This window comes from Carassius carassius, chromosome 8 (assembly GCF_963082965.1).
Source record: "Carassius carassius chromosome 8, fCarCar2.1, whole genome shotgun sequence".
NCBI lineage: Eukaryota > Metazoa > Chordata > Actinopteri > Cypriniformes > Cyprinidae > Carassius > Carassius carassius.
In genome coordinates this window covers 1,060,457-1,084,755 of record NC_081762.1, presented here as the reverse complement: position 1 = coordinate 1,084,755, position 24,299 = coordinate 1,060,457, and the positions used below count along the sequence as shown (strand labels likewise).

At 33.5% G+C, this 24,299-nt stretch overlaps 2 protein-coding genes across 6 annotated transcripts; both read right to left on the bottom strand.

The window, feature by feature from the left end:
* Positions 1–193: 193 nt before the first annotated feature.
* On the bottom strand, positions 194–20,343 carry LOC132144929 (inverted formin-2-like). Of its 5 annotated transcripts, none has more exons than XM_059555516.1 (18): positions 20,141–20,343; positions 19,702–20,062; positions 18,214–18,834; positions 16,550–16,692; positions 15,436–15,497; positions 13,917–14,019; positions 12,412–12,497; positions 12,218–12,318; positions 11,558–11,628; positions 11,197–11,304; positions 9,424–9,494; positions 8,953–9,073; positions 8,705–8,869; positions 7,568–7,670; positions 5,741–5,890; positions 3,746–4,255; positions 2,628–2,681; positions 194–800 (listed from the first exon to the last, which is right to left on the bottom strand). In XM_059555516.1, the coding sequence occupies exons 2-17, from the start codon at positions 19,871–19,873 to the stop codon at positions 2,629–2,631; spliced, it is 2,640 nt and encodes an 879-aa protein (XP_059411499.1). In that variant the 5' UTR covers positions 19,874–20,062; positions 20,141–20,343; the 3' UTR covers positions 194–800; position 2,628. The 5 variants fall into 5 exon arrangements, with proteins under 5 accessions (XP_059411499.1, XP_059411500.1, XP_059411501.1 ...); XM_059555517.1 differs by having other exon boundaries at positions 3,746–4,252; XM_059555518.1 differs by lacking the exon at positions 2,628–2,681.
* Positions 20,137–24,099, bottom strand: LOC132144930 (inverted formin-2-like). The gene is made up of 4 exons (XM_059555522.1): positions 23,660–24,099; positions 22,013–22,128; positions 20,801–20,960; positions 20,137–20,174 (listed from the first exon to the last, which is right to left on the bottom strand). Exons 1-4 carry the CDS (start codon positions 24,057–24,059, stop codon positions 20,137–20,139), a joined length of 714 nt encoding a protein of 237 aa, XP_059411505.1. The 5' UTR covers positions 24,060–24,099.
* Between the last annotated feature and the right edge of the window lie 200 nt (positions 24,100–24,299).

Below are 24,299 nucleotides of genomic sequence, written 5' to 3'. Positions count from 1 at the left end.
ACGGAAGATTCGGGAGAGCGCCATGAGTCTGTCAATCATTTTATGTGTTCAGAATTGCGAGCTTGGGATTGGCTGGCGTGCATTTGGAGGCGGAGCTTACAGCTGAGGGAGCGCGTGCCCTTGAAGACGAAACAACACGAATTAAAATTCTAATGCATTTCAAATTCCAGTGAATGTGAACTAGAGCTGACAACACATTTTTATTTTTATTTAAAGATTTTCTCAATGAAAATACATAATGACATCAATATGACAGTCTCGCTTAACCACTGCAAGCGCAAATGTAATCCAATATTTTTTATTACACTAATATTTTAGAACCGGTATCATAACAAAGTAATACTTTTCCCGGTTAATGCCAAGCATATTCATAACATATTAAGTTAACATTCAGAGCAATGTTAAACAGTTAACAGCAATGCATCTTAAAGGTTTCAGACTGTTTAAAGGTTTTTTGAGAAACAGCAAAAATTCATGATTGACCATTTTTCCTCTCCTCTATTAACCCTCTCTCACGTAAACAGAGATTTGGTGTGTCATAAATGTATCTTCCAAGTGTACAAATATTTAAAATAGTTTGGTCAAATCTAAAGATTTAGCATTTAAAAACACATTTCTTCAAGCCAAACTTGAATACACAGTGTGTATTTGTTTAAAGTACACCGTCAGTGGCTCCTCTGCAGATGAAAGAGAGGTTCAGATCTCCTCCGGTCCTCTGAGATCCAGATGAATAACAGGAACACATCAGGAACAGACTCAACTTTTCCTTCTCCCCTTTGTTCTTCTTTTCCTTGAGCTTCCTGCAACATGAGGGGGTAAAAAAATAAGAGTTTAAACTTCGAGCACCGACATTTGTCATCGATTTAAGTCTGCAGTGAATGGGTGCCGTCAGAATGTGAGTCCAAACAGCTGATAAAAACATCACAATAATTCACAGCAACTTTAATAACACTTCCTCCAGTGAAAAAGTGCATCTGCTGTTGTCTCTCACACATTTGTTTAGAGCTGTTTAATCGCTGCTTGATCTGTGCAGATTTCTCTCCTGATTCAGACCAGAACACGTTTTCCCTGGAGGAAGTGTTATTATGGATTATAGACTCTATGTGTTTGAGTTAAAAACATCTTAATGCTGGATTTGTTTCAGGTTTTGTCTTCTCCAGATGTTCACTGATGGACTGGAGTGCTGTGGATTATTGTGATGATTTTATCAGACTCTCATTCTGACGGCACCCATTCACTGCAGAGACACTGATGCAATGTTACATTTCTATAAACCCGATGAAGAAACAAACTCAAACTGACATCTTGGATGATCTGAGGATGAATACATTTTTATTTAATGAAATTTTTTGGTGAACTGTTCCTTTAAATGATAAAGGAGTAGCATAAGAAATCATATCTTTAGAAAGACTTGAAGTCCAATTGAAGAATTCAGAAACCCAGAACTTAAAAACAAAACAAATAAATCAGTTTATACTCTCAAAGTTCAAAAACAATCCATATACACTTCTTTTTTTAATATCATGACTGATATTTAGCAAATGCCAGTTCAACCTCTTAAACTCTCCTAGAAACAGAATAAACTGTTCTCTATTAAACAAACTATTTGATAATCTTGGAAGTCTTTATTCTGACAGATGCACATCTGGACTCATTTCTGAACTATTTGCTTTGTTTGTCTTTCATTCTTCACTGACAGACAGATTAAAGCCCTGATTAATCATGACAACAACCCTGAAACATGTCGGGTCAAAGGTCACACGTCAGGATCCTCAAAACTTCTGCTCCGTCAGTTAATCATCAATGTGATTTACACTGGTATATTTATCCGTTTACACAAATACACACTTCTGTTTGGGGTCAGTACGATTTAATTTAGCTCCTCAACGATGCATTGGACTGATCAAAAGTGTGAGTAAAGACATTTATAATGATACAAAAGATTACCATTTCGCATAAATGCTGTTCTTTTGAAATTTCTGTTCTGAAAAATAAAATGCATCACTTTCAACAAAAATATGAATGTTTTCAACACCGATAACCAGAAATGTTTCTTGAATCATTATTCAGATTTCTGAAGATCATGTGACACTGAAGACTGGAGGAATGATGCTGAAAATACAGCGGAGCATCACAGAAATAAATTCCACTTTATCAGTTAGTCACACAGAAACCAGTTATATTAAGTTATAATAATATTTCACTATTTTTACAGTATTTTTGATCCGTTAATGCAGCCTCGGTGAGCAGAAGAGACTTATTTCTAAAACATTAAAAAATCGTACAGACGCCAAACTCAACGGTTCTCATAACTGAGATGCTGGTTAAAACAGATCAGGCAGAGATCTTTTTGTTAACACAAAGAAATGCAATTAGCGAGACATAAATCTGATTTATACAAGACAAAATCACATGTTAAGAAATGATTCAACAGTCTCTCTTGACGAAAGAGAGGAGGTTTATTTGACAGACCGAAGGCGAGAACAAACCACAGCAGATCCCCACGAGTTCAGGCCGAGACGGATGTTAATAAACAGAGCTGGTCAACACACATGTGAGTAGAGAGGACTGGTTAGAGATCGATTAGGCGGCTTGCTCAGTCCGGTTAGTTCTCCATTTAAACCTACCTCACTGCAACACACATCCCTTTTTAGAGCGTCCATTCCCTCTGTTACCCTCCACTTCAGAGGGTCAAAGAAAAAGAGACATTCATGTGATGACCTCGGCTCAGAGACAGAGCTACTGCACTAATGTCAGGTGTTTAACACAACACAGAGCACAACACACGTTAACGGTGTTACTAAACAGATGTTTCTGGAAGAAAACGACAACAAACTCATGTGTAATAACTCGATGAGATGTCAAGAAAACGTCCAGGTCATATTCTACCCAAAAATCTAAAATTAGAAAAACATTTTTTTTTTCAACATTTCACTTTTTTTTTATCCATTCAAAATGTATTTATACAAATTATATATATATGTGTGTTTGTGTGTGTGCGTTTTATTTTAGTTCATTTTTATATAAAAAAAAATTGTATGTGTGTGTGTGTGTGTTTATATATATATATATATATATATATATATATATATATATATATATATATATATATGTGTATGTATATGTATATGTATATGTGTGTATGTATGTTTTTTCAACCCACCCAAGTGTTTATTTTATTAATTATTATTATTATTATTATTATTATACCCCCAGCCACATTCCTCTCAATGTAATGTTGAATTATTATTATTATTATTATATAATAATATTATACACACACCCAAATGTATTTATTAATTCTTACATATTAGAAATTATAATTATTTTTATTATAACTTTTTTCCCAACCCACCCAAGTGTTATATATATATATAAATTTTTTTTTTACTGATTTAAATGTAGTACTTGTAGTGCCTCGGACTGACTGAAGAAATAAATGCCAATAACTGTGACAGAAAATTATATAAATGTGATTTAGATTTGTGATTTTAGTGATTAGAAATTAATTTTGGGATGAAATGTGCCTCGGACATGTCTTATAACGCGTTTCTCCAGAAATATCCCAGCATCTTGACTTTAACAAATTCGATAGTACACATTAAAATATTAATAAGTAATATTTTAATAATAAGTGTTAGCTTTATAAATAAGACATTTCCTGTGGTTTGCAAACCGAAAATTTTTAAGAACACACACGCGGTGCTGAAAAACTTGACTTTTATTAGATATATAAATAGATTACCTTCATTACTGCCTTTTTTGTTTCTTTGTAAGAAATGTTTTTTGCTCTCAGGTTTCAGGGGGGCGGGGCTGTCAGAGGGAGTGGGCGGGGCTTGTGACATCACTCCGTCGACATCACACGCCTGCGGTCTTCCTGTCGACTCGTTGGCGTCGTCGTCTGTGTGCGTGTTGCTCGCCCGAAGCGTCTCGTCTGTGTTCTTCAGGTGACCGTCTGCAGGCCTGATGTTATTCCCGTTGTGATTCTGGTCGGTGTTGGTTGTAGTAAGGCAGCTGGGTGACGTGTCGGCTGGTTCCTGATGGTTTTGTGCTGGACTGATGGCTGGAGGGTGGATTTCATGGGACTGAAGCCCGTTCTGGTCTGAAGGAAGGCTCTCTGGTTCCCCGTTACCCGCTGAGGTGTCTTCAGCACAGGGACTGGTGCCGCAGTCTCCTGGAGTAGAAACCGCGGCCGCTGGAGATGTGTGGACCGCAGACGATCCAGCTTCTTCTCCGACAGACCTTGCACTTGCTGCTTCAGGACGAGAAGAGATCGGTTTGTTGAGGAGCAGAAGCGTGTGTCAGATGGAGATCAAGCATGAAGCAAAGCCAGCGCTCTTTTGAGGATTGATCAAGTATTTAAGTTTAAACCAGTTCAGTGTCAGACAATGATAAATTCTGCTTGTGTTGCTTGGGTAGTTGACATCAATGTCCTGCGTGTGACATGCTCTAATTTTATCCCAATATTTTCCTAATTTTTCTTTCTTTATTGTGCATGTAGTTACTATAAATTGAGCAGTATTTAAAATCATTCAACGAAGGCAAGTAGGTTGAGCTGCACAACTTAAGGGGAAAAAAATGCTTTTGTTTCTGATAAAAAAATAATAATATACATTATGTTATATATCATAAAATTATCAAATTATAAATTATTAATAATAATAATGAATATAATACATAAAAATTATATTTGTTTTATACTGCCATACAAAATTATAATATATATATATATATATATATATTTTTTAATAATATTGTTTAATAATGACAATTATTATTATTATATATTTGTTATAATAATAATAATAATAATAAAAATAAGTCTCATTATTGAACAATATTATTATTAAAAAAAAAAAATCTCAAAAACATTTGTCATTTTTTCTTTATAACAACAATTTTTAGTATTATTGTTATGTCAAATTATTATTAAACAAAGATGAAAAATATAAACTAAACCATTAAAAAGTATTTATAAATTAATTAAATAAAATTACAGGTGCTGGTCATATAATTAGAATATCATCAAAGTTGATTTATTTCGCTAATTCCATTAAAAAAGTGAAACTTGTATATAACATTCATTTATTACACACAGACTGATATTTCAAATGTTTATTTCTTTTCATTTTGATGATTATAATTGACAACTAAGAAAAAAAAATCCCAAATTCAGTATCTGAAAATGGTACGGTTTATTGTAATTTATCTATAAAAATGACAAATATTTTTGGCTTCATTTTCAAACGACAAACTTATTTTGACTGAAAACGGCAGGGTTTTAAAGCGCGTCGCCCTACTGCGATTAATTGTGCAGCCCTACATAAAGCTGAATAAATCATCGAATTACCAAAAAGAAATAGTCAACATTTACAGGAGAAATCAAAAAATACAAAATAATGTCAACTACCCATTTGCAGTTTACAGCTTGTACTAACAGTTCACACTGACATACAGCAAAGTGTATTATATCACTGGCACGTGATTGACAGCTCAGACCAGTGTGAAGAACCAATCAGAAGCTGCGAAGCTGATTGGTCGAGCAACATGTGAGGAATCAGGCTCCAATCCCAAAACTCTACACCGCCTCTAAAAGAGACTGGACACAAACACTGCTTCGGCTTTAAAGGAGTTAGAAACTCGCCAATCTTAATAAAAGCTCTTTATACAGAGAGCAGCGCATGAGCCAGAGACTTTTGCATTGGAGCCGCTCTAGAGCCGGACGGGCTGATATTCTTACCGGACGCTCCCATATCTCTATGCATTTCACTAGGAGGGGTTTCCCTTTCGCACCTGGGACGAGTCTTTCTCAGATGGAAACCCTTGCGAATGTCGGCCAGGAGATGATCGATGATGCAGCCGTCGTCCTGCGGAGCTACGCCTCGACGAACTGAAAACAGATTTATATCAAAACCCAGCCGCATTCGGTGCTTGCTAATACTGGAAGTCAATATAGAACATCTCATTAACAATTAAATAAATTCTAAAATATTAAAATTTTAATACAAAATAGTTTTTAATATTAAATGAAATTATTTTTTTCTTCATTTAAATTTATTAAATGAATAGTTAAAATGATAGTTTAATATAAATTAAACTTAATATATCGTAATATTAAATGAGTTTTTAGTTAATAAAACATCACTATAATCTAAATTGTTTTGTTAAAATATTGTAATCTTAATTAAAAAGTTTTATTTTTAACAATTACTTAAAATTAAAACATTTCTTTAAAATAATTGTATAATATTAAAAACAACTTTATATAAACGTAATATTAGTTCAACATTACTTTCAAATGACTTTAATATTAAATCGTTTTTAATATTACATGAAATTTATATATTTAATATTAGTCAAAAATAATAGTTATTAAATAAATTTATATACTTTAAATTGAACAATTAATATTAACAGTTACAAAAAACTAAATAGTTAAGTTTATAGAAATGTTTTATTAAAACACATTTTTTATATAAATAAAATTTAGTTTTAGTTAAAACATTTCTATGAACTTAATATTAACAGTTAAAAAAACTTAAAATTGTTAAGTTAAATTTAAAGTATTTAAATTAACTAAAACACATTTTTAACAAATAAAATTGTTTTTAGTTAATAAAACATTTATAAACTTAACAGTTAAAATATTGTAATCTTAAGTTTTATATTTTATCAATTAAATCATAATATTAAATACAACTTTATATAATATTAGTTTAATTAAAATGACTAATATTAAGTTATTATTGTAATATTAAATAAAATCTATTATTTTAAGTAAAATGAATACATAAGACTTTAATTAAAAACTTTAAACTAAAAACTATAATGACTTAATATTAACTTGAAAACATTTTTTTAAAATGACTAATCAATATTACAATTCTAATGAACTAAAAACAACTTAACTGTTACTTATTAAAATATTGTAATATTAATTAAAACATTGGTCTTTAATTCATTAAAAACTTTAAATTGTTTAATATTAAAAATTACTTTAAAATCACCATTCCTTTTTATTTAAAAACTTAACATTATAACATTAAAATATCTTACTATTAGTTAAAGGCTTTAATATTAAAAACAACTTAATACTAGCTTTAACAACTTTATATTAAAAACATTAGTTTTTAATTAAATATGACATCATATTAAATATAAAAATCTATAATATTAAATCAAAACATTAGTTTTTGGATAAATTAAACATAACTACTATTTTAACGAATTAAAAAACTATTTAATATTGAACTTAATGATTGTGAAAATAATTGTAATATTAAAATTAGTTGAATTAAAAAAACTAATATTAACTATATTTAATATTTTGTCATTACAACAGTTTTAAAAGTTTTAAAATGACTTAAATATGAACTATTAAATCATATTAAAATATTTTAATTTGAATGAAAAACATTAGTTTTTAAATGGATCACCGATGCAGCCGTTTTTCTGACTGAGAACAGGTTTCTAATATAACATCTGCTTCTGCTTCATGAACATCTGTATTCTTCAGTAACTGAATACAAACCCAAGTTCTGGACAGGAATAGTTTGTTCGGACTCACTTATCTTTCCATCTTCTCCCTTCTGTCTCTTGGACTCTTCTTCCTCCAGCTGCTGCTTTCTTTTCTCCGCTTTAGCCGCTTGTTCTTTACGGATCTTGTTTTCCTACAGAAATGCCATGAACACCACTCATCAGTGTCGTTTTATTATTAATAACATGCCCTTATCGTTTTTATTTAATTTTGGAATTTTCTATTTCTAAACCATTTTTTATTACAATTCTATTTATATTTTATTATGCCCATTTAATTTTTTATTTCAGTTTTAGTACTTCAATTTTAATATAATGTCACGTTTCTTATATTTTCAGTTGCCGATAAAAATGCATGGAATAATAATCTGATTTTCATATTTCCTGAAGAAATAATAAAGATGCTGAAGTGTTTAAAAATGACTTTAATATCAACTTTTAATTAGGATAAAATTGTAAAATATTTTTTAAAAATATTTTTAGTTAAAATTAAACTTTAAATAGTTAAAATTATTTTAAAAACAATTAACATTTAAATATTAACAAAAAAAAAACTTTAATAATAAGTATAATTATTTTAATATTAATTATATAATCTTATTTTAATATTGGTTTAATTAAAATGACTTAATTACATTAACAGTATAAACGACTTCAATATTAACTATAGTTATTTGAATATTACTTTTATTTAATACTACTTTTATTTTAATATGATTAATACTATTTTAATATAAATTAAAGCATTTAGCATTAGCATTTTTTGTTAAAGTGACTAACTATTAATCAATATAAATATATTAAAATAATGAACTAATTTCAAATGTGTTATTAAAAACAACTTTAGTATTAATTATAAGTCATTTTAATATTTAATTTTTTTTAAGACTTAATTTAAAAGCATTTAAACGCTTCAATATTAAAAGAGTCATTAAAAATTCATTTTTGATATTAAAAGCAACTAAACTATTAATATGAAAATATTTTTAAATTCTTAACTTAATATTAAATGATTTTAAAATGAATAAAAAGTGGTTAATATTATGCTATTTTATACTATTAATGCGTCTCACTTCGGGTGGAGGGTTTAAAAGCACATCATCTGAGCCTAAACCTTCATGAACCCACTGTAAGGAGTTTATTCTGCGTATAGTGACGCCTCACGCACCTTCAGGGCTTTGAGGAAGAGCTGGCGGAAGGTTTTGATGTTGTTGAAGAGCTCGTCGAGCGAGAGCTGAGCCACGTCTTCACACAGATACTGAGCCAGATCTCCTTTTCTGTTGTCCAGGTTAGTGAAACGCTCGTCTAGAGCTGCACACGTCGTCAGGTTCTTCTGCACAAACACCACAAGGACATTCAAGAACACCACCACAGCTGGAAAGAGAAACGCTCTTTAGATTAAACGCGCGATTGTACCTCGATGAGCCCTGAGAACTGCTGTTTGACGTCATCGAGCGACGAAGAGACCTTCTTCTCCGCGTCTCTCAGTCTCTTCAGAAGATGACTGGCTTCGGCTTGAATCGAGTCCAGGTTTACGCTGAAAGAAGAAGATGATATAAGTGAGCAAAACATCGTGACAGTATCGTATCGTATCGTATCATGTATTAATTCTCAGATACTGAAGGTACTTTTTGGAATATTCTGAAATATTTTTATTATTCTTAATAACGTCTTTCTACGTGAATGTCTTTATCATCACTTATTCATTTAACGCATCCTTGCTAAATAAAAGTATTGATTTCTATGATCCCAGCCCCCCACTGACTCCAAGCTTTTGAACGGTAGAGAGTATAATGCTACAAAAGTTGCAAAATGCTGATCTTTGGATCTTTCTATTCAAAGAATCCTGGAAAAAAAAATGTGGGTTTCTTTTATTTTTTGTTTTACCCGGCTGCTTTCTCACAGGCCTCGATGTCGTCTGGAAGCTTCAGCAGCTCTGGATGATTTAATTCAGCTTCCTGGAAACCAGAGAGATCCACAGACATTCACCACTAATCACAGAGTAAGCAGAGTTTAACTGGAATAATTCACCCCAAAATAAAGAGCATTTACCCGCTCTCATGTCACTCTGACCTCACATTAAAAAGACGACAAACAAAAACACGATCAAAGAACATGGAATAAAGGCGCTCGAGTCATAGGAACTACATTTATGGGTTTGTTTGTTTTTTTGGAACATAACAGAAAAATCCCCAAAAAAAAAAAAAAAAATAAAAAATATTTTTTTAATTAAAATGACTATTGCCAATTACAATATTTTAATATTAAATACAATTACATTTTTGATATTAAAAACAACTTCATATTAACTAATTGAGATAAATAATATTTTAAACTAAACTTTTAATAAAAATGACTATTGCCTATTAAAATATTTTAATATAAAAAGGTTTAATATTATTTATATAACTACTATTTTACATTAATAAAAATTACATTATTAATATTAAGAGCAACTTGATATTAACGGATATAAATTTTTTTTTTAAAAACATTGAATAAGTGACTTGCCTATAAAAATATTTTTATATAACTATAATATTTACAATTTTAATATTAAATAAAAACATTTTCATTAAATGACTTTGAAAATTACTTAAAATGAAAATGTACTATTAATAGTAAAATATTTTAATATCTATCCATATATCTATCCATCTATCTATCTATCCATCTATATATATATATATATATTATTTTATTATTCTGAGGTTCTGTTTCATATCTTTATTTCATACAGGGCTGGAACAATATGGTAAAATAAAGTAAAGGTGACAAAACGAATTTACACTGAATTTACAAATATAAAACCAACACCAACTAATATAGTTTGTTATTTTAGTTCAACTAACTAAACAAAAACGAGAAATGTTCCATTGTTTATTTTACTTCAAATAATAAAAAAGTTTTTATGGTTTTAGTTTTCTTTAAAATTTGAACTTAACTAAATGAAACAATTCAGTTTTACTTATTTTAGTACTTCAGCTTAGTCTCAGATGTCACGCCCTTGGCTAAACATCTGATGCAAATGGGACACAAAATTGGAAACGCTTCAGGAGTGTCGAAGTCGTCATAGGATTGGTTGAATTCTACAGGATTTACGCGAGACGAGTGTGTCGCGTTCTTTAACGTTCCGCCTGGAAACAAAGATACCGCGGCACCAAACCACGTCACGAAAGATGAAAGATGCCATGTTTACAACTGTGACGACGAGCTCAAAAGTATGTGAAATATTTAAAGTTTGCGGCATATAATCTTTAAAATACGTCAGAGTTTTCCACACCTCGAAACATGACGATGAATGAATGAACTGTGATTGGTTGTTTGACATGTCAGTCAAACGGCCTCATGGGCGGGCCTTGGCCAATGAAAGCGGTCATGAATTGGTCTGGCTACACGAGACTACTTCAGCTGAAACTAATTAAAAACAAGAAATTTTTACTAGGCAACTAGGTGAAATAAGTTTTAAAATATTTTATTGAGCTAACGTTTATTTTATTTTGATTAATAATACTTTATTACATAGATTTTAGTTAACGATAATATACAAAGTGACACTTCTAATTCTAATAAGTGAAAAAAAAGTCCTTATAATATAAATATTTATTAAATTACTGAAAATTCTGACATTTATTGTAATGCTGTAGAATGGCTCAATACCTCCAGGATGTGATGTAAGAGCGTGATGCGGCTCTTGTTTGCTTTGGTTTCAGTGAGTTTCAGCAGGGAACTGATCTTGAATCCTTCAGCGTTTCCTGTGTGGCTTCCCTGGCAAAAAGGAAAAGTTCACAAAATGAGGAACTAAGACACCGCAAACACAGAAAACAGAGCAAGTATCTAGGGTGATTTGGTGACCAACAAACTTAATCAGATGCAGGGTATCACTAATGCATAGCCACACAAATCTAAATCAGCATTAATATGAATAAATTCAAAGTAACAGGAAAAACAGAGCAATATTAGTTGCTGGATATTGGTAAGGATATGTTATAGCGTCTTTACAAAATTGAGATTTTCTTACATAGTTGAGGAAGTTTCCAACATCGAGGATTAATTTGCAGAAACACGGCAGTAGTGAGCTTTTCCTGATATCTGCAGGTGACACACATCGAGTTATTAAAACGTGTTTTTTTTGTGCATTTATTCATTAATTCTGAAAAAAAAGTACAAAGAAAAACTGTGCATTAAACAATGTGTGAAAAACTGAAATTAATACATAATAAAATAAACTAAAATATATAAAATAAAACAGAACAAAATAAAACACAAAAACACAGACTAATGAACTAAATAAAAACATGGATAAATGAAACAAAAAACAAACAAATTTATTTAAAAATTGTTTTATAAACAAACTATAAATAAACAAAAGTAAAACAAAACAATCAAAATGAACTAAAACAATAAATGTCAAAAACACAACTATCTATAAATACAAAAACAATTAAACAAAAATAAAACATTGAATAAAATGTATCAAATTAATTTTAACCTTGTTTTATAATGTGGGAATTATAAAAGTTGTTCTGAAGCAAAATCTCACATGTAAACATTATGCACGAGAATCTCACTGGATGTTTCAAATCTCAGGTGTTTATTTAAACTGGCCGTTACACTTTGTACTGCTGGAATTTTTTAAGAGCAGAATGGTTTTAAACCGTAGCAGTCAGTTTGTACTCACTCTCACAGGCCGTCTCCACCAGCTCCACCTTGGGCTTCAGGATATCGAGCACAGACAGTGCTTCCTCACACAGCAACATGCATTCAATCCTCAGCTGGTAACTGATGACAGACAAAACACAAACTATTAAATGCCTCATGCACCTACAGTATTAGAAGAACAATGCTTGAATATTGGATTTAATGTCACTTTACCAGGGTACAGCCAACAGTAAGAGGTAAAAGTGATCCACGCTGGCCAGTTTGTCTGAATCTCCTTGAAAGGACTTTAAGTTGTCAATCTGGAGAAGTTAAATGCAAAACACTCAACTGACCAAAAGCAAAATTGACGACCCTGAGTCTCCTGATCCTACTGGAGCAGAGCGTGGAAGATTTTGATTAGTTGATTTGATTGGCTAAAATTGGGGGCTCGTCCGGGATATGAAATTTTATGTTACGAATTAAGGTTGCAACATTAAAGCGGGATAGACAACAAAGTCTAATCAAAGCAAAGTGTTTTATCACATTAAGATTTACTACACAATAAGAGAAAATGCCAAAAGAAACAACTAGAAAAGAGCCAATCCTGAGAGAAGTATCCCAAAGTGAGTGCCTACCCCAAATAACACATTACACTCTTAAATATTCAAAATAATGAACAATTAACAGGGTGACAAACAATCAAAATCATCCACGCTCTGCTCCAATAGGACCAGGAGACTCAGGGTCATCACAAGGATAGACTGCAGATTTACTCTCATGGATGTCAAAAAGACAGAAAACATTGATTCGGAGTAGGGCTGTCACTTTTGTGAAAAAAATCATTTTCGATTTTTAAGACATAAGTGTTCATTGAATTGATTTTCCAAGTCAAAAAAAAAAGACGTTTCCTTTTTCAACGTCAAATAACGGATGAACGTAAAGAGAGCGCTGGAAACACACAAGTCAGCAATATTTCTTTTTTAATTGGCATGAAGTTTCGTGCAGAATAACAACCAAACAAATTACAAACTATTGGACAGGTAACGTTAAACAATTCGAACAACATTTTCGGGGTCCAGAGCAGAGCGTTTTTTATTCACTATATGTCCAGCTGTTGAGAAGACCGCACTGATGTCCCAGGGACACTCAGGTACAGCTGCGCAAGGTGGGGGTATTACTGCCAATTTTCCACCACAAAAGCCGGTCGCTGTCAGCTTGCAATGGTCCTTTTCATAGCTCAGAATCTCCTGTAACTAGATGCGCGAATGAGGCGAATTCTCGTCTACCGCACCGCGAGACCTCCAGACTCGAGTAAACGCGACTTTACATTGACTTAACATTGAAATCATTCGCGCCAGACACTCTATTCGTGTTTGGGGTGAACGCAGCATAAGAGGAAGCTTTCGATGTCACTTGGGCGTAACATTGCTGGTATTTTCTGTCTAGCTTTCGCAAGGCATACTGCACTTTCGGAATTCTTTATTTTCTTTTTCTGCTCGTTTGTGAGTTTTGTTACATCTATATTTTTTAATTGTTGAATTATTTTAAAATTAACAGTGTATTTGGTTAAAATCGATTCCCTATTTTCATTTTCGAAACTTTTTTTGGTTGGTCCGATCGATTGTGCAATCGATTTTCGAACTAAAAGTGACAGCCCTAATTCTGAGCCTCATTTTCATTTGCACCAAGGTCTATGAATAGGAGATACTTGTAAATGCTCATATTTTATTGAGAAGTACCTCATGTTTTTCCGGAAGGAGTTTCAGAAGCTGTTTCAGGGACTCAACGTCAAATTTGGAACAATCTCCTTTCTGCACCATTGACACGAACTCTTCATTTGAGCTGTTTGTGAATAAAGCAAACAAATAATCAAATATCTTTTCACGATATTACCTTGACGGTCTTGTCTGTCTTTTCTCTGTTCAATGTTTCTTTGTTCGTTTTGTGTCTGAGCTCATGGCTTTATCTCTGTTTGTGTTTGCCACCTGATCCTAATGTGCTTTGCATCTTTATATTTTGTTCTTTTCCCTTGTGTCTGGGCTGGTCTGTTTTGTGGTGTTTTCCTGTTCTTTGTTCGGAAGTTGTCCTTTGATCTTGCTCAAGTGAATTTTCTCTTTTATCCAGTAATATTGTATCCTCGTTTCCATTTTGTTTTCTCTAGACCGGTCTTGCTTTAGTTTTTGATTTTGTGCATTCTAGTCTTGTTTAGATTCTCCTTCCATTTAGTATTTTATCTTCTTTTTGTTTTTGCAGTTCCAGTTTCTTTTCGACATTTCTGATTTAGTCTCATCTTGAGACTTGCTCTTTGGCCAATGCTCTAATCGGTTTTTGTTTTCGCATTTTGTCTGTCTTGTTCTATCGTCTCAAGTCTCATCTTGTTTGTTATCGTGTTTGGTCCTGTCCAGTCTCCAGTTTCCCATGGCTAGTGACCCCTACAGCCTTGCAGCAGCTCTCGTACGCTCAAGTATCTAGACTTTGGTTCTGAGAGCCAACACCTGGCAGCGAGACTAGTGCAACATCTGAGATCAACATCAAGCTACTGGCTTCCTGTGTTCCTACCTAGTTTAGCTAATCTGTACAGAGACAACGCACAACAACAGTGTTGTGCCAGAGTTAGCTATAAAGCTAATTAGCATCTGCAGTTCCTGGGCAGGATATCGTTAAAAAATTACAATATTAAGTGCAAACAATACATGTAACACATACAAAATCGCATCAAACTACATTAGATTACAAATCCAAGTCAGTGATCACGTATCTGATTTTCCTTAAGCCATACTTTAAGAGTGGTTTTAAAAGTAATATAACCGGTTTTTAATATAAACAGGCATTCAATTTCATTTTTCTGCTGCTCTAACAAAAAGCTGATTGTCCAAAATCTGTTTTCTTAAATTTAGTTGAATAGTCACCTCTAACTGATGACCTAGTCTGCCTGATAATGTCCTTACAGAAATTCACACATTGCTTAAGAGGTGGTGGTGCAAGATCACGAAATAGTTTGTACATTAAACACATCAGCAAATAAAATTTAAAAATTGTCAAACGTCAATAATTAATAATCTTTAATAAGTTTGACTAGTCTTTCCTCTGGACTGTCTTGGTGGTCTTCCCTCCTGCCCGTTGTCTGCCCTAGCCCACTGTTTGAACTGTTTCACGGAAAACCCCCATCTTTTTCCATCTGGGTTTTCATTTCTTGCAGAACTCTTACAGATATCACATAAACGCACATTAAGCAATCAAAACGTTAAGCAATCTTACCACTTGAACTGCTTCAAAAAGATATTCAGGTTCAGATTCTTCTTGGGGTCAATGAAGGAAATCTGAGAAATAGGAGAAAAATCATGTTTATCGAAACTTAAATTTACCCCATTTTCTTAGTACATGTACCAGCTGTTATTGTGAATGATCTAAGAATAAATGAAGTATTTACTTTTAAAGTTAATAGTTCAATAATTTACCAACACATTCATGGTCTCTGGTGTTGGTTAGTGGCCACATAACATGCAGGTAAACATTATTTATTACTAAAATATTTAAAGTATTTTAAAATAACTAATTCAAATAAAAAATAGAATTTTACATCTTTTAATTAGAAGCTTTTAATGGACATGTTTAAATATTTCGGTAAGTTTGTCTTTTATTTGAATATTTTTTTTTGAATTACATTAAATTGGAAGCTTTTAATGAACATTTTAAACTAAATATTTAAGCTAAAAAAAGTTCGAATTTTACATTTTAATTAGAAGCTTTTAATCATCTCTTAAATGTTTTAGTAAGTGTTTTTAGATTTAAAAAAAAAAAAATTTCATTTTAAATTTGCATTCAATTATTAGCTTTTAATCAACTTGTGTATTAATTATTTCTGTATAACTGTATTTTACTTACACTTTTGCATTTAAAAAATATTTTCATTTGACATTTAATTATTACCTTTCAAGCAACTCTGAAACAACTAAAACATTTCAGTAAGTCTTCCAAATATTCTTGCTTTATTCAAGTTTTTAAAAAATCTTTAATTATTTGTCCTTTAATTTAATTGTTTTACATTATTAGCTCTTAATCAACTTTTAATCAAACCTTGCTATAAAAGCATTCATTTGTTTTTATAATTTTAATTTAAAATAATGAATAACTTGATCCAACTCTCATCATCAGTCATCATTCCTTATTGTTCACAATCTAATCAGTTTCTAATTATAAAATTCAGTCCTGCACGATGCTTTTTTCTTCTCTTTGAAAATCAGTTCATGGATTCCAGGGAGTCAAACCCATGACCTTGCCGTTGCGAGCGCCATGATTCTGAGTTCCAGGAATAATGCTCTTAAGTTCAATGTTGAAATTTAATCTGTTATTTTATATGTATATCTCATACCTCCTTGGGCTCTTTCTTGAGTGAAGCGGCTGGGCTCTTGTCTTTAACTTCAGTCACTGGCAGACAGAAGAGCTGCTCGATGCTGCTGTAATTGGGCTCCACCGGTGAATCGGTTGAGACTGATGCCCACATTGAAGGACCATCTATGAAAAAACCCACATACACATACTGTATTTTCACACAAAAATGCATGCGCTGATAGAAAGTATAACTTCCAGTCTGATAAAACAAACACTGAGAATCATAGTTCTGTTCCATGACCTGAAATAAATATTCTAAAATAATCATACTTTTGGACAGACAGAAACATATTTCTGGCAATTTTACGTTACTTTCTCAACTTATCATACTTGAGGTTTATTTAAAAAAACGTTTGTTACAAAAAAAAAAAACTGTTGATAATTTTTCTTGCCAGTCTTCTCTAAATAATACATATTTTAATATCCATGTTGATAATGAAAAAGATTCATTGGGATCAGCATTTATAGACATTCTGAACTCTATTGGGGTTAGACTTCCTGTTACAAGTATGGAAGAACCATCACTTCTAACACAAAAGACTGCTTTTTAAGTTATCTTCCTGATGTATCCAAATTCCTTAGCATATCCAAAACCTCAGAACAACTTGATGATGTAACAGAAACTATGGACTCTCTCTTTTCTAGCATTTTAAAAACAGTTGCTCCTTTACGCTTAAGGAAGGTTAAGGAAAACAGTTTGACACCATGGTATAATGAGCATACTCGCACCCTAAAGAGAGCAGCCCGAAAAATTGGAGCGCAGCTGGAGGAAAACAAAACTAGAGGTATTTCGTATTGCTTGGCGGGAAAGTAACCTATCCTACAGAAAAGCATTAAAAACCCCTCTTTTAGAAGAAAACAAACATAACCCCAGGTATTTATTCAATACAGTGGCTAAATTAATGAATAATAAAGCCTCAACAAGTGTTGACATTTCCCAACATCACAGCAGTAATGACTTTATGAACTACTTTACTTCTAAAATCGATACTATTAGAGATAAAATTGTAACCATTCAGCCGTCAGCTACAGTATCGCATCAGACAGTGCACTATAGACCCCCTGATGAACAGTTCCACTCATTCTCTACCATAGGAGAGGAAGAATTGTATAAACTTGTTAAATCATCTAAACCAACAACATGTATGTTAGACCCTATACCATCTAAGCTCCTAAAAGAGGAGTTTACTTTACTTTTTAAAGTTTACTTTTTGCATTTTTTTGTTAATATTTTTAATCAGATTTTATTTTGATATTCTGTTTTCATTTTAACTTTAAAGTTTTATAAATTGTCATGTTTTTTAATTTTTCAAATGTCTGTATACTTGCAACTGTCTGAAATAAAATTTCAGCATTTTTGTATTTTATTTTTGTTAATATTTTGAATCAGATTTTATTTTTATATAATAATGTTTTAATTTTTTTAATGTCTAAATAATGCATTTGAATTTTTTTTTAATTTCTATTAATGTTATTTTATTTTAAATAATGATTTTAGCTTTGGTTAACGATATTAAGCCTGACTATTACACTTCATATTTACATTCTTCTGCATTTGGCACAGAGAGAGCTCTGCATGTTCTCAGCTCATGCGTTCTCTGGGAATCGAAGCGTGGAGTCGCTAGCGTTCCTCACGGATCTCACCGGTGACGGCTCTGGAGTTCAGCTTCTGCCAGTTGAGTTTCTTCATCCTGAGTGTGGGATACGGACCGCTCCTCGCCGGCGCGGAGTAACACTGACCAACCGGATGAAACGTCTGGGCCACGATCACATCACCTGCTCCTGGAGGAGGAGGAGGTGCACCCATGCCAGGTAAAGGTGGAGGAGGAGGAGGAGGTGCACCCATGCCAGGTAAAGGTGGAGGAGGAGGGGGAGGTGCACCCATGCCAGGTAAAGGTGGAGGAGGAGGAGGAGGTGCAGAACACATTCCTGGAAGAGGAGGCGGAGGAGGAGGCATTGGTGCTCCTGGTAAAGGAGGAGGTGGTGGAGGTGCAGGAGGAGGTCCAGCTCCTGTTTTGAGAGGCACTGCTGAGAAAGGAAGTGGAGGTGGAGGTGGAGGAGGAGGTCCGGTCTTTGTGGAGTTGAGTGGAGGTTCCTGGGTTTTGGATGATCTGCAGGAACACTCCAGTTTCTCGTCTTTGGTCTCCGTCTGAACGGCTTGATTCTTTCTTCTGGATTCATAACCGTTGACCTCAAAGGAGCCTTTGGACGATTCCTTCGAGAAGACGAGACGCTGCATGATCTTCTCAGATGAGTCCATCTCAGCTGAACGCCCAAAGAGAGGGAGAAAAACATTTCATCAATGCATTACAGGAAAAAGAAAAAACATACATAGGCACAATAAAGACATACAAGTAAATAATCAAATAATATACAAGTACATAAGCGACTAAATACAAGTAAACAAGTAGATCAATTAAAAGTAAATATTTGCTTGTTTATTTATTTGCTTAAGTAAAGCAGATGCATGTTAATATGCATTCAAGTAAATTTATTTTAGTAAGCAAACAAGTGTAAAAGTAAATGAGCAATTAGACGTACACTGCAAGTAAACAAATGAGCGAATAAATATATATTATGTATATGCATTTACCTACCAAGTAAATAGTTAAATAACCAATTAAGAAGCAAGTGAATAAACAAGCAGGTAAATGTACAAGTATATAAATGAAAAATATTAAAGAAAATTAATACAAGTAAATGAGCAAATACGTAAAGTAAAAAAAAAATAATAATAAACAAGCAATTAAATGCATAATTAAAGTAAATATACAAGTTAATAATCAAGAAAATAAATAAGCAGGTGAATTAATGAGTGAAAGAGCAAAATCATATTTTCATGATTTCTGAAGATCATGTGACACTGAAGACTGGAGTAATGATGCTGAAAATACAGCGGAGCATCACGGAAATAAATGAAAGTTTAATAGATATTCACGTAGAAAGCAGTTATTTTAAATAGTAAAAATATTTCAGAATATTAGTGATTCTGCTGTATTTCTGATCAAAATGAATGCAGGCTTGGTGAGCAGAAGAGACCACTCAATCCAGATGACATGCATTCAGTAGTTTCCAAACAGAGACATTTCCATGAGAATAAGGCACATGGCAACTGACGAGAGAGAAACTCACAGCTCTGAGCGATCAGTACGGCTCTGTTAGCGAGCGCCTCCAGCGCCTGCCAGATATCGGCTCGCTCGGGACCCAGCATCAGCAGCGCCTGCAAGACGGACAACAGCTGCAGAGACGACGGGAAGCTGCTCACCTGCAAACACACGACGCAGCTCAAGCTACCAGACACCATATGAGCCAAAGAAACCAGCGCAGATCTGTAAGAGGAGCACCGCTTGCCTTGTTAAACAGAGACGTGAAGACTTCCTGATGGTTGCTCATATCGATTCCTCCATAGAGCCTCAGTAGCTCGTCCTCATCTTCAGCCATGGCCTCTTCAAACGCCTCACACTGGATGATCAAGTCTTCATCATCCTCTTCTCTAAAACACACATGCACTGTGATGCACACTGAGATTTATCCACTTGCTCAGTGTGCACTTCTGCTTCACAAAACTCACCTTAACTTCGGCAGCAGGTGAAGCAGCTGTAATCCTGGAGGACACAAATCAGCGTAAAGTCCATGAATACCCAGAAAAAAAACTCTGTGTTGGAAAGATCCGTTGCGTTAAAGCACAAAACAGGAGGCATGTGCTGGTGTGACAAACAGGTGAACGCAATTAAGACTTGATCACTTCTGTTTGCAGTTGCATGCTATACATACTACTCATACTAGATCTGAAGTATGCAATATCGTGCACAACTATTTTTTAGATTAGTATCATTAAGACATGTTAGTTTTTATTCATATTTTGAATCAGTTTTAATTTGAATGATTTGATAGTTTATTTTTTTCATACTGCATGATGTGTACCTACATGCAATTTTTAATAAATATCAGCCAGCATTCACAATACTTGGACTGTATTTGGAATAAAGGGCTGTGTTCTAAATAGCATTCTTGCATACTACTCGTACTGTTTTTGCAGTATGCAATATGTATATTGTACACAATAGGTTGCATTGCCAGAAGATTTATTAAATTGATCAAAATGTGCAATATACAGTCAGAAACAACAGGATTTAACATATTTAATAGGAATAGGGGCTGTGTTCTAAATGGCATACTAAACTTTTACGCTAGTATTCTGTATGTAGCATCTAGGTTTAGTTGAACGTACCGATGAACTCCTTGCGCATCTTGTCTCTCTGGCGCAGGTCTTCGGCGCTGAAGATCAAGGCGTTTATGACGCTCAGAAGAGTCACCATGTAAGGCACGTTATCAGTCGACTGGAGTTCGCTCATAATCACACTGAATCGATACTGCTGCGTCTTCACAGACTGTTAGACAAACACAGTACTGTGTCGCATCACATCATGTCATGCAAACTTCACATTAGCCATATTTTTTACATTTTAACAAGGTTATCCTTAAACCTTCCTTTCAAATCCCCATGTTAAAGCTCACATCATTGCTCCAGAAGAAAACCATCACTTCCTAGTATTGAGACTTTAAGCATGTGGCTTAAAAAGGTAATTACTGTCCGATGCATGCACAAAATGTCTCCACTTCCTCTGAAGTTCAGAGGTTAAAACTCCTCGATTAACATATAAACAGATAATCCACACGCATTGGAAATATGATTTTCTTAGGATTTTTATCTTAGTGCAAATACAAACAATCTTAAATCAAGATACATTTACTTAAGCGGCACAAAGACTGAAGATATTAAGTCTTGTTTAATTGTTTAAGCTTAAAACAAGAAAAAGATCTGCCCCCGGGGTCAGAAACATAAACGTAATTCAAAGAGAAAACAAGATTGTTTTTCTTAACAATAACAAAATAAATAAATAAATAAAGCAAGAACGCAAGTACATGCATGAAGAAATATGTAAATAAACATAAAAGCAAAAAATAAATAAAAAATAAAGCAAGTAAATGTCTAAAGAAATCTGTAAATTAAGAAAGAAATAAAAGCAAGTAAATAAGAAAAGTTTAAACAAATAAGAGAGTAAATAAACAAATAAGCAATTGGCAGATATTTGTACTTGTTTTATGCAAAAACTCTTTATTTTGATCATTTTTTCATAAAACAAGACTTCTTAATTTCTGTATTTTTGCTTCTCCAGTTAATGTATCTTGATTTAAAACTGTTTAGATATTTGTATAAAAAAAAAGACAAGCATACTGAGAAAGAGCAGTCCAATAGTGTGATGTTTTTGTGTTTTTATCCAGTAAACAATGAAATATTGAGAGATGCAATGGTCGTAGGAGACGCATGTTATCTCAGCTGACCACTTCAGATCACTCGACACTTAACACTCGCTTTCTGACCTGATATCAATCCCTTAACTGATCCAGACGGAGACGCATGAATCATATCATCACTTGCCTTGTAATGGTCCAGAGCGTCTAAAGCGAGTCTGTGTCCCTCGGAGGAGAACATGCAAAGGGCCGCCAGCAGCTCAAACACCTGCTTCTTCACCATGGTGTTAGACGTGTCCAAAGCTGGAGGCAAAGGGAAAGGAAATACAGCGCTGTTAGCTTCCTCCTCCATCGTTTTGTCCCTCTCAACTTTTAGGATGAGTTAGCAGCTACATTTTGGGAGACGTAATGTGAACTTTGTACTTCTGATGGCTAAAAAAAACAGCCAGAGCATGTGATAGGTGTGAAGATTGAGCAATGCAGATACTGTGAGCAATGCTTTGGAGGAATGTGTGTTTTTCTGAATTTATCTTGTCTGCTGGATAGTTTTAAAGGAACAGTTCAGCCAAATCCTTCTTTCAGACGTATAGAATCAGCGATTGCATGATTTCCACAGTCAGGTGAACACATGCATCCTCAAAAGAGAAGCATGAAAGAAAATCCATGCGGTTTGGAACAACATGAGGGCGATGAAATGATTTTTTTCCTGTAAAGCCTAAAACATAAAACTATAGTGAAAAAAATCTGATTTTCTGAAATGGTTTATTGAACCTTAAGAAAATTTATGTTTGCATGGTGTTGAGTGTCGAAAGTGACACGTCAGACTTTTATTGCTCATAATTTTGAAATAAAAGAAAAGAAAAATCTATATTATGACTAAATCATAATTATGAGATATTATGGCATTATGATATACTAAATCATAGTTATAATATAAAACGTCATAATTATGAGACAAAGTGAAAATTATGAAGAGAATTATGAGATAAAAATGAATAATGTAATAGTCAAAATTATGACAAATCAATTATGAGATAAAATTCATAATTATAAGATAAAAGTCAAAATCAAAGATAGAAAGTCAAAATTATGACAAGTTAATTTTGAGATAAAAAATCTTAATTATGACACAATAAGTCAAAAATCATCAATTTGAGATAGAAAGTCATTATTATGAGGCAAAATGAAAAATATGAAAAGTGAACTATTAGATTAAATGTCAATTATGAGATAAAAAGACAAAATTAGAAAGTAAGATAGAAAGATAGAAAGTAAAAATTATGACAAGTGATCTATGAGAAAAAAAGTCATAATTATGAATATAAAAGTCAAAAAAATCTTATGAAATTAATTTTTTTATTGAACGGTTTACTGAAACTTTAGACAAAATATTGTAAAAAAATTCACAAATGTGTGTTTTTTCATAATTATGAATTTTTGTCTCATAATTCTAGTCATGATTTGCATTTTATCTCATAATTTATCTCAAACGTTGTTCTTTTTGTTTGTTTTTGGGCACAGAAAGTATACTCGTAGCTTCATGAGATTACGGTTGAACCACTGAAGTCACATGGACTATTTTAACCGTGTCCTTACTGACTTTCTGGGCCTTGAATGTGTCTGTTCCCATGCAGTTCCCTCTCAAACGTGATTGATGGAGAATCAAGTAAAGCTGAGCTGCTTCAGTCCAGGAAGAGTTCATCCGGAGATATTACTGACCTTATTCTGACCTTTACTTGATCACAATCAGGAAAGATATGAATGCAGAAATAATTGTGAAGTACCCTAATAGAACTGGATAAAAAAACCTGTAAGTACAGTAAGATTGCTCTACCCTGCGACAGCTTGCGCACGTATCCCTCATTATCCACGATGAAGTGAATCCCAGCGGATGAGTTCATCACAGCTCTCACACAGCTCACACACGTCAGCTGCAGCAGAGCGTCTGCGATTCGAGAGCAGCCGCGTCCCGACAGACGGTCCAGGGCCTCCAGCAGCAGGTCGAGGCCCGAGAGCTCCAGGAACTGCACCATCCAGGTCTGGTCGCTCTTCTCCAGCCTCTTCTTTAGCCCTGAGTAGTTGACCACGGTGGGCACCTGCAGCAGACGGATGCACAGCTCGGCGTCTGAGTTCTCCAGGTTGGCCTCCTGCGGGCCGTCCAATTCTTGAGACGAGCCCAGTCGACCTCGCACGGCCGCCCACTTCTTCAACGCGCCGTCTGACTTCCCAGACATGATGATGATGATGAAGATGAAGTTAAAGTGAGGTGCTGCGGAGGTGAAAGCAGAGAATTTATTTAAACACACAATAATAATAATAGTTTAATTCAGATTTACACAGAAACTCAAATTTCCAGAATAAAAGTCTGGTTTAACTTGAAGACATTGTGACAGAAATGTATAGCTACTGTATTGTATGTAGGCAAACATTAATGCACTGAATTTTTTGCGAACCCCCCAACCCTACTTTTATAA

Excerpts from the sequence above, each read along its gene's own strand:
- LOC132144930 (XM_059555522.1), bottom strand. The coding sequence starts at position 24,059 with ATGTCTGGGAAGTCAGACGGCGCGTTGAAGAAGTGGGCGGCCGTGCGA. Across the intron at positions 22,129-23,659 it reads CGTGCGCAAGCTGTCGCAGG|CTTTGGACACGTCTAACACC; the intron begins GTAGAGCAATCT and ends CTTTGCCTCCAG. Across the intron at positions 20,961-22,012 it reads ACGCTCTGGACCATTACAAG|TCTGTGAAGACGCAGCAGTA; the intron begins GCAAGTGATGAT and ends TTTGTCTAACAG.
- LOC132144929 (XM_059555516.1), bottom strand. The coding sequence starts at position 19,873 with ATGGTGTCTGGTAGCTTGAGCTGCGTCGTGTGTTTGCAGGTGAGCAGC. Across the intron at positions 11,629-12,217 it reads GGTGGAGACGGCCTGTGAGA|ATATCAGGAAAAGCTCACTA; the intron begins GTGAGTACAAAC and ends TGTCACCTGCAG. Across the intron at positions 7,671-8,704 it reads TCTTCCTCAAAGCCCTGAAG|GAAAACAAGATCCGTAAAGA; the intron begins GTGCGTGAGGCG and ends GCATTTCTGTAG.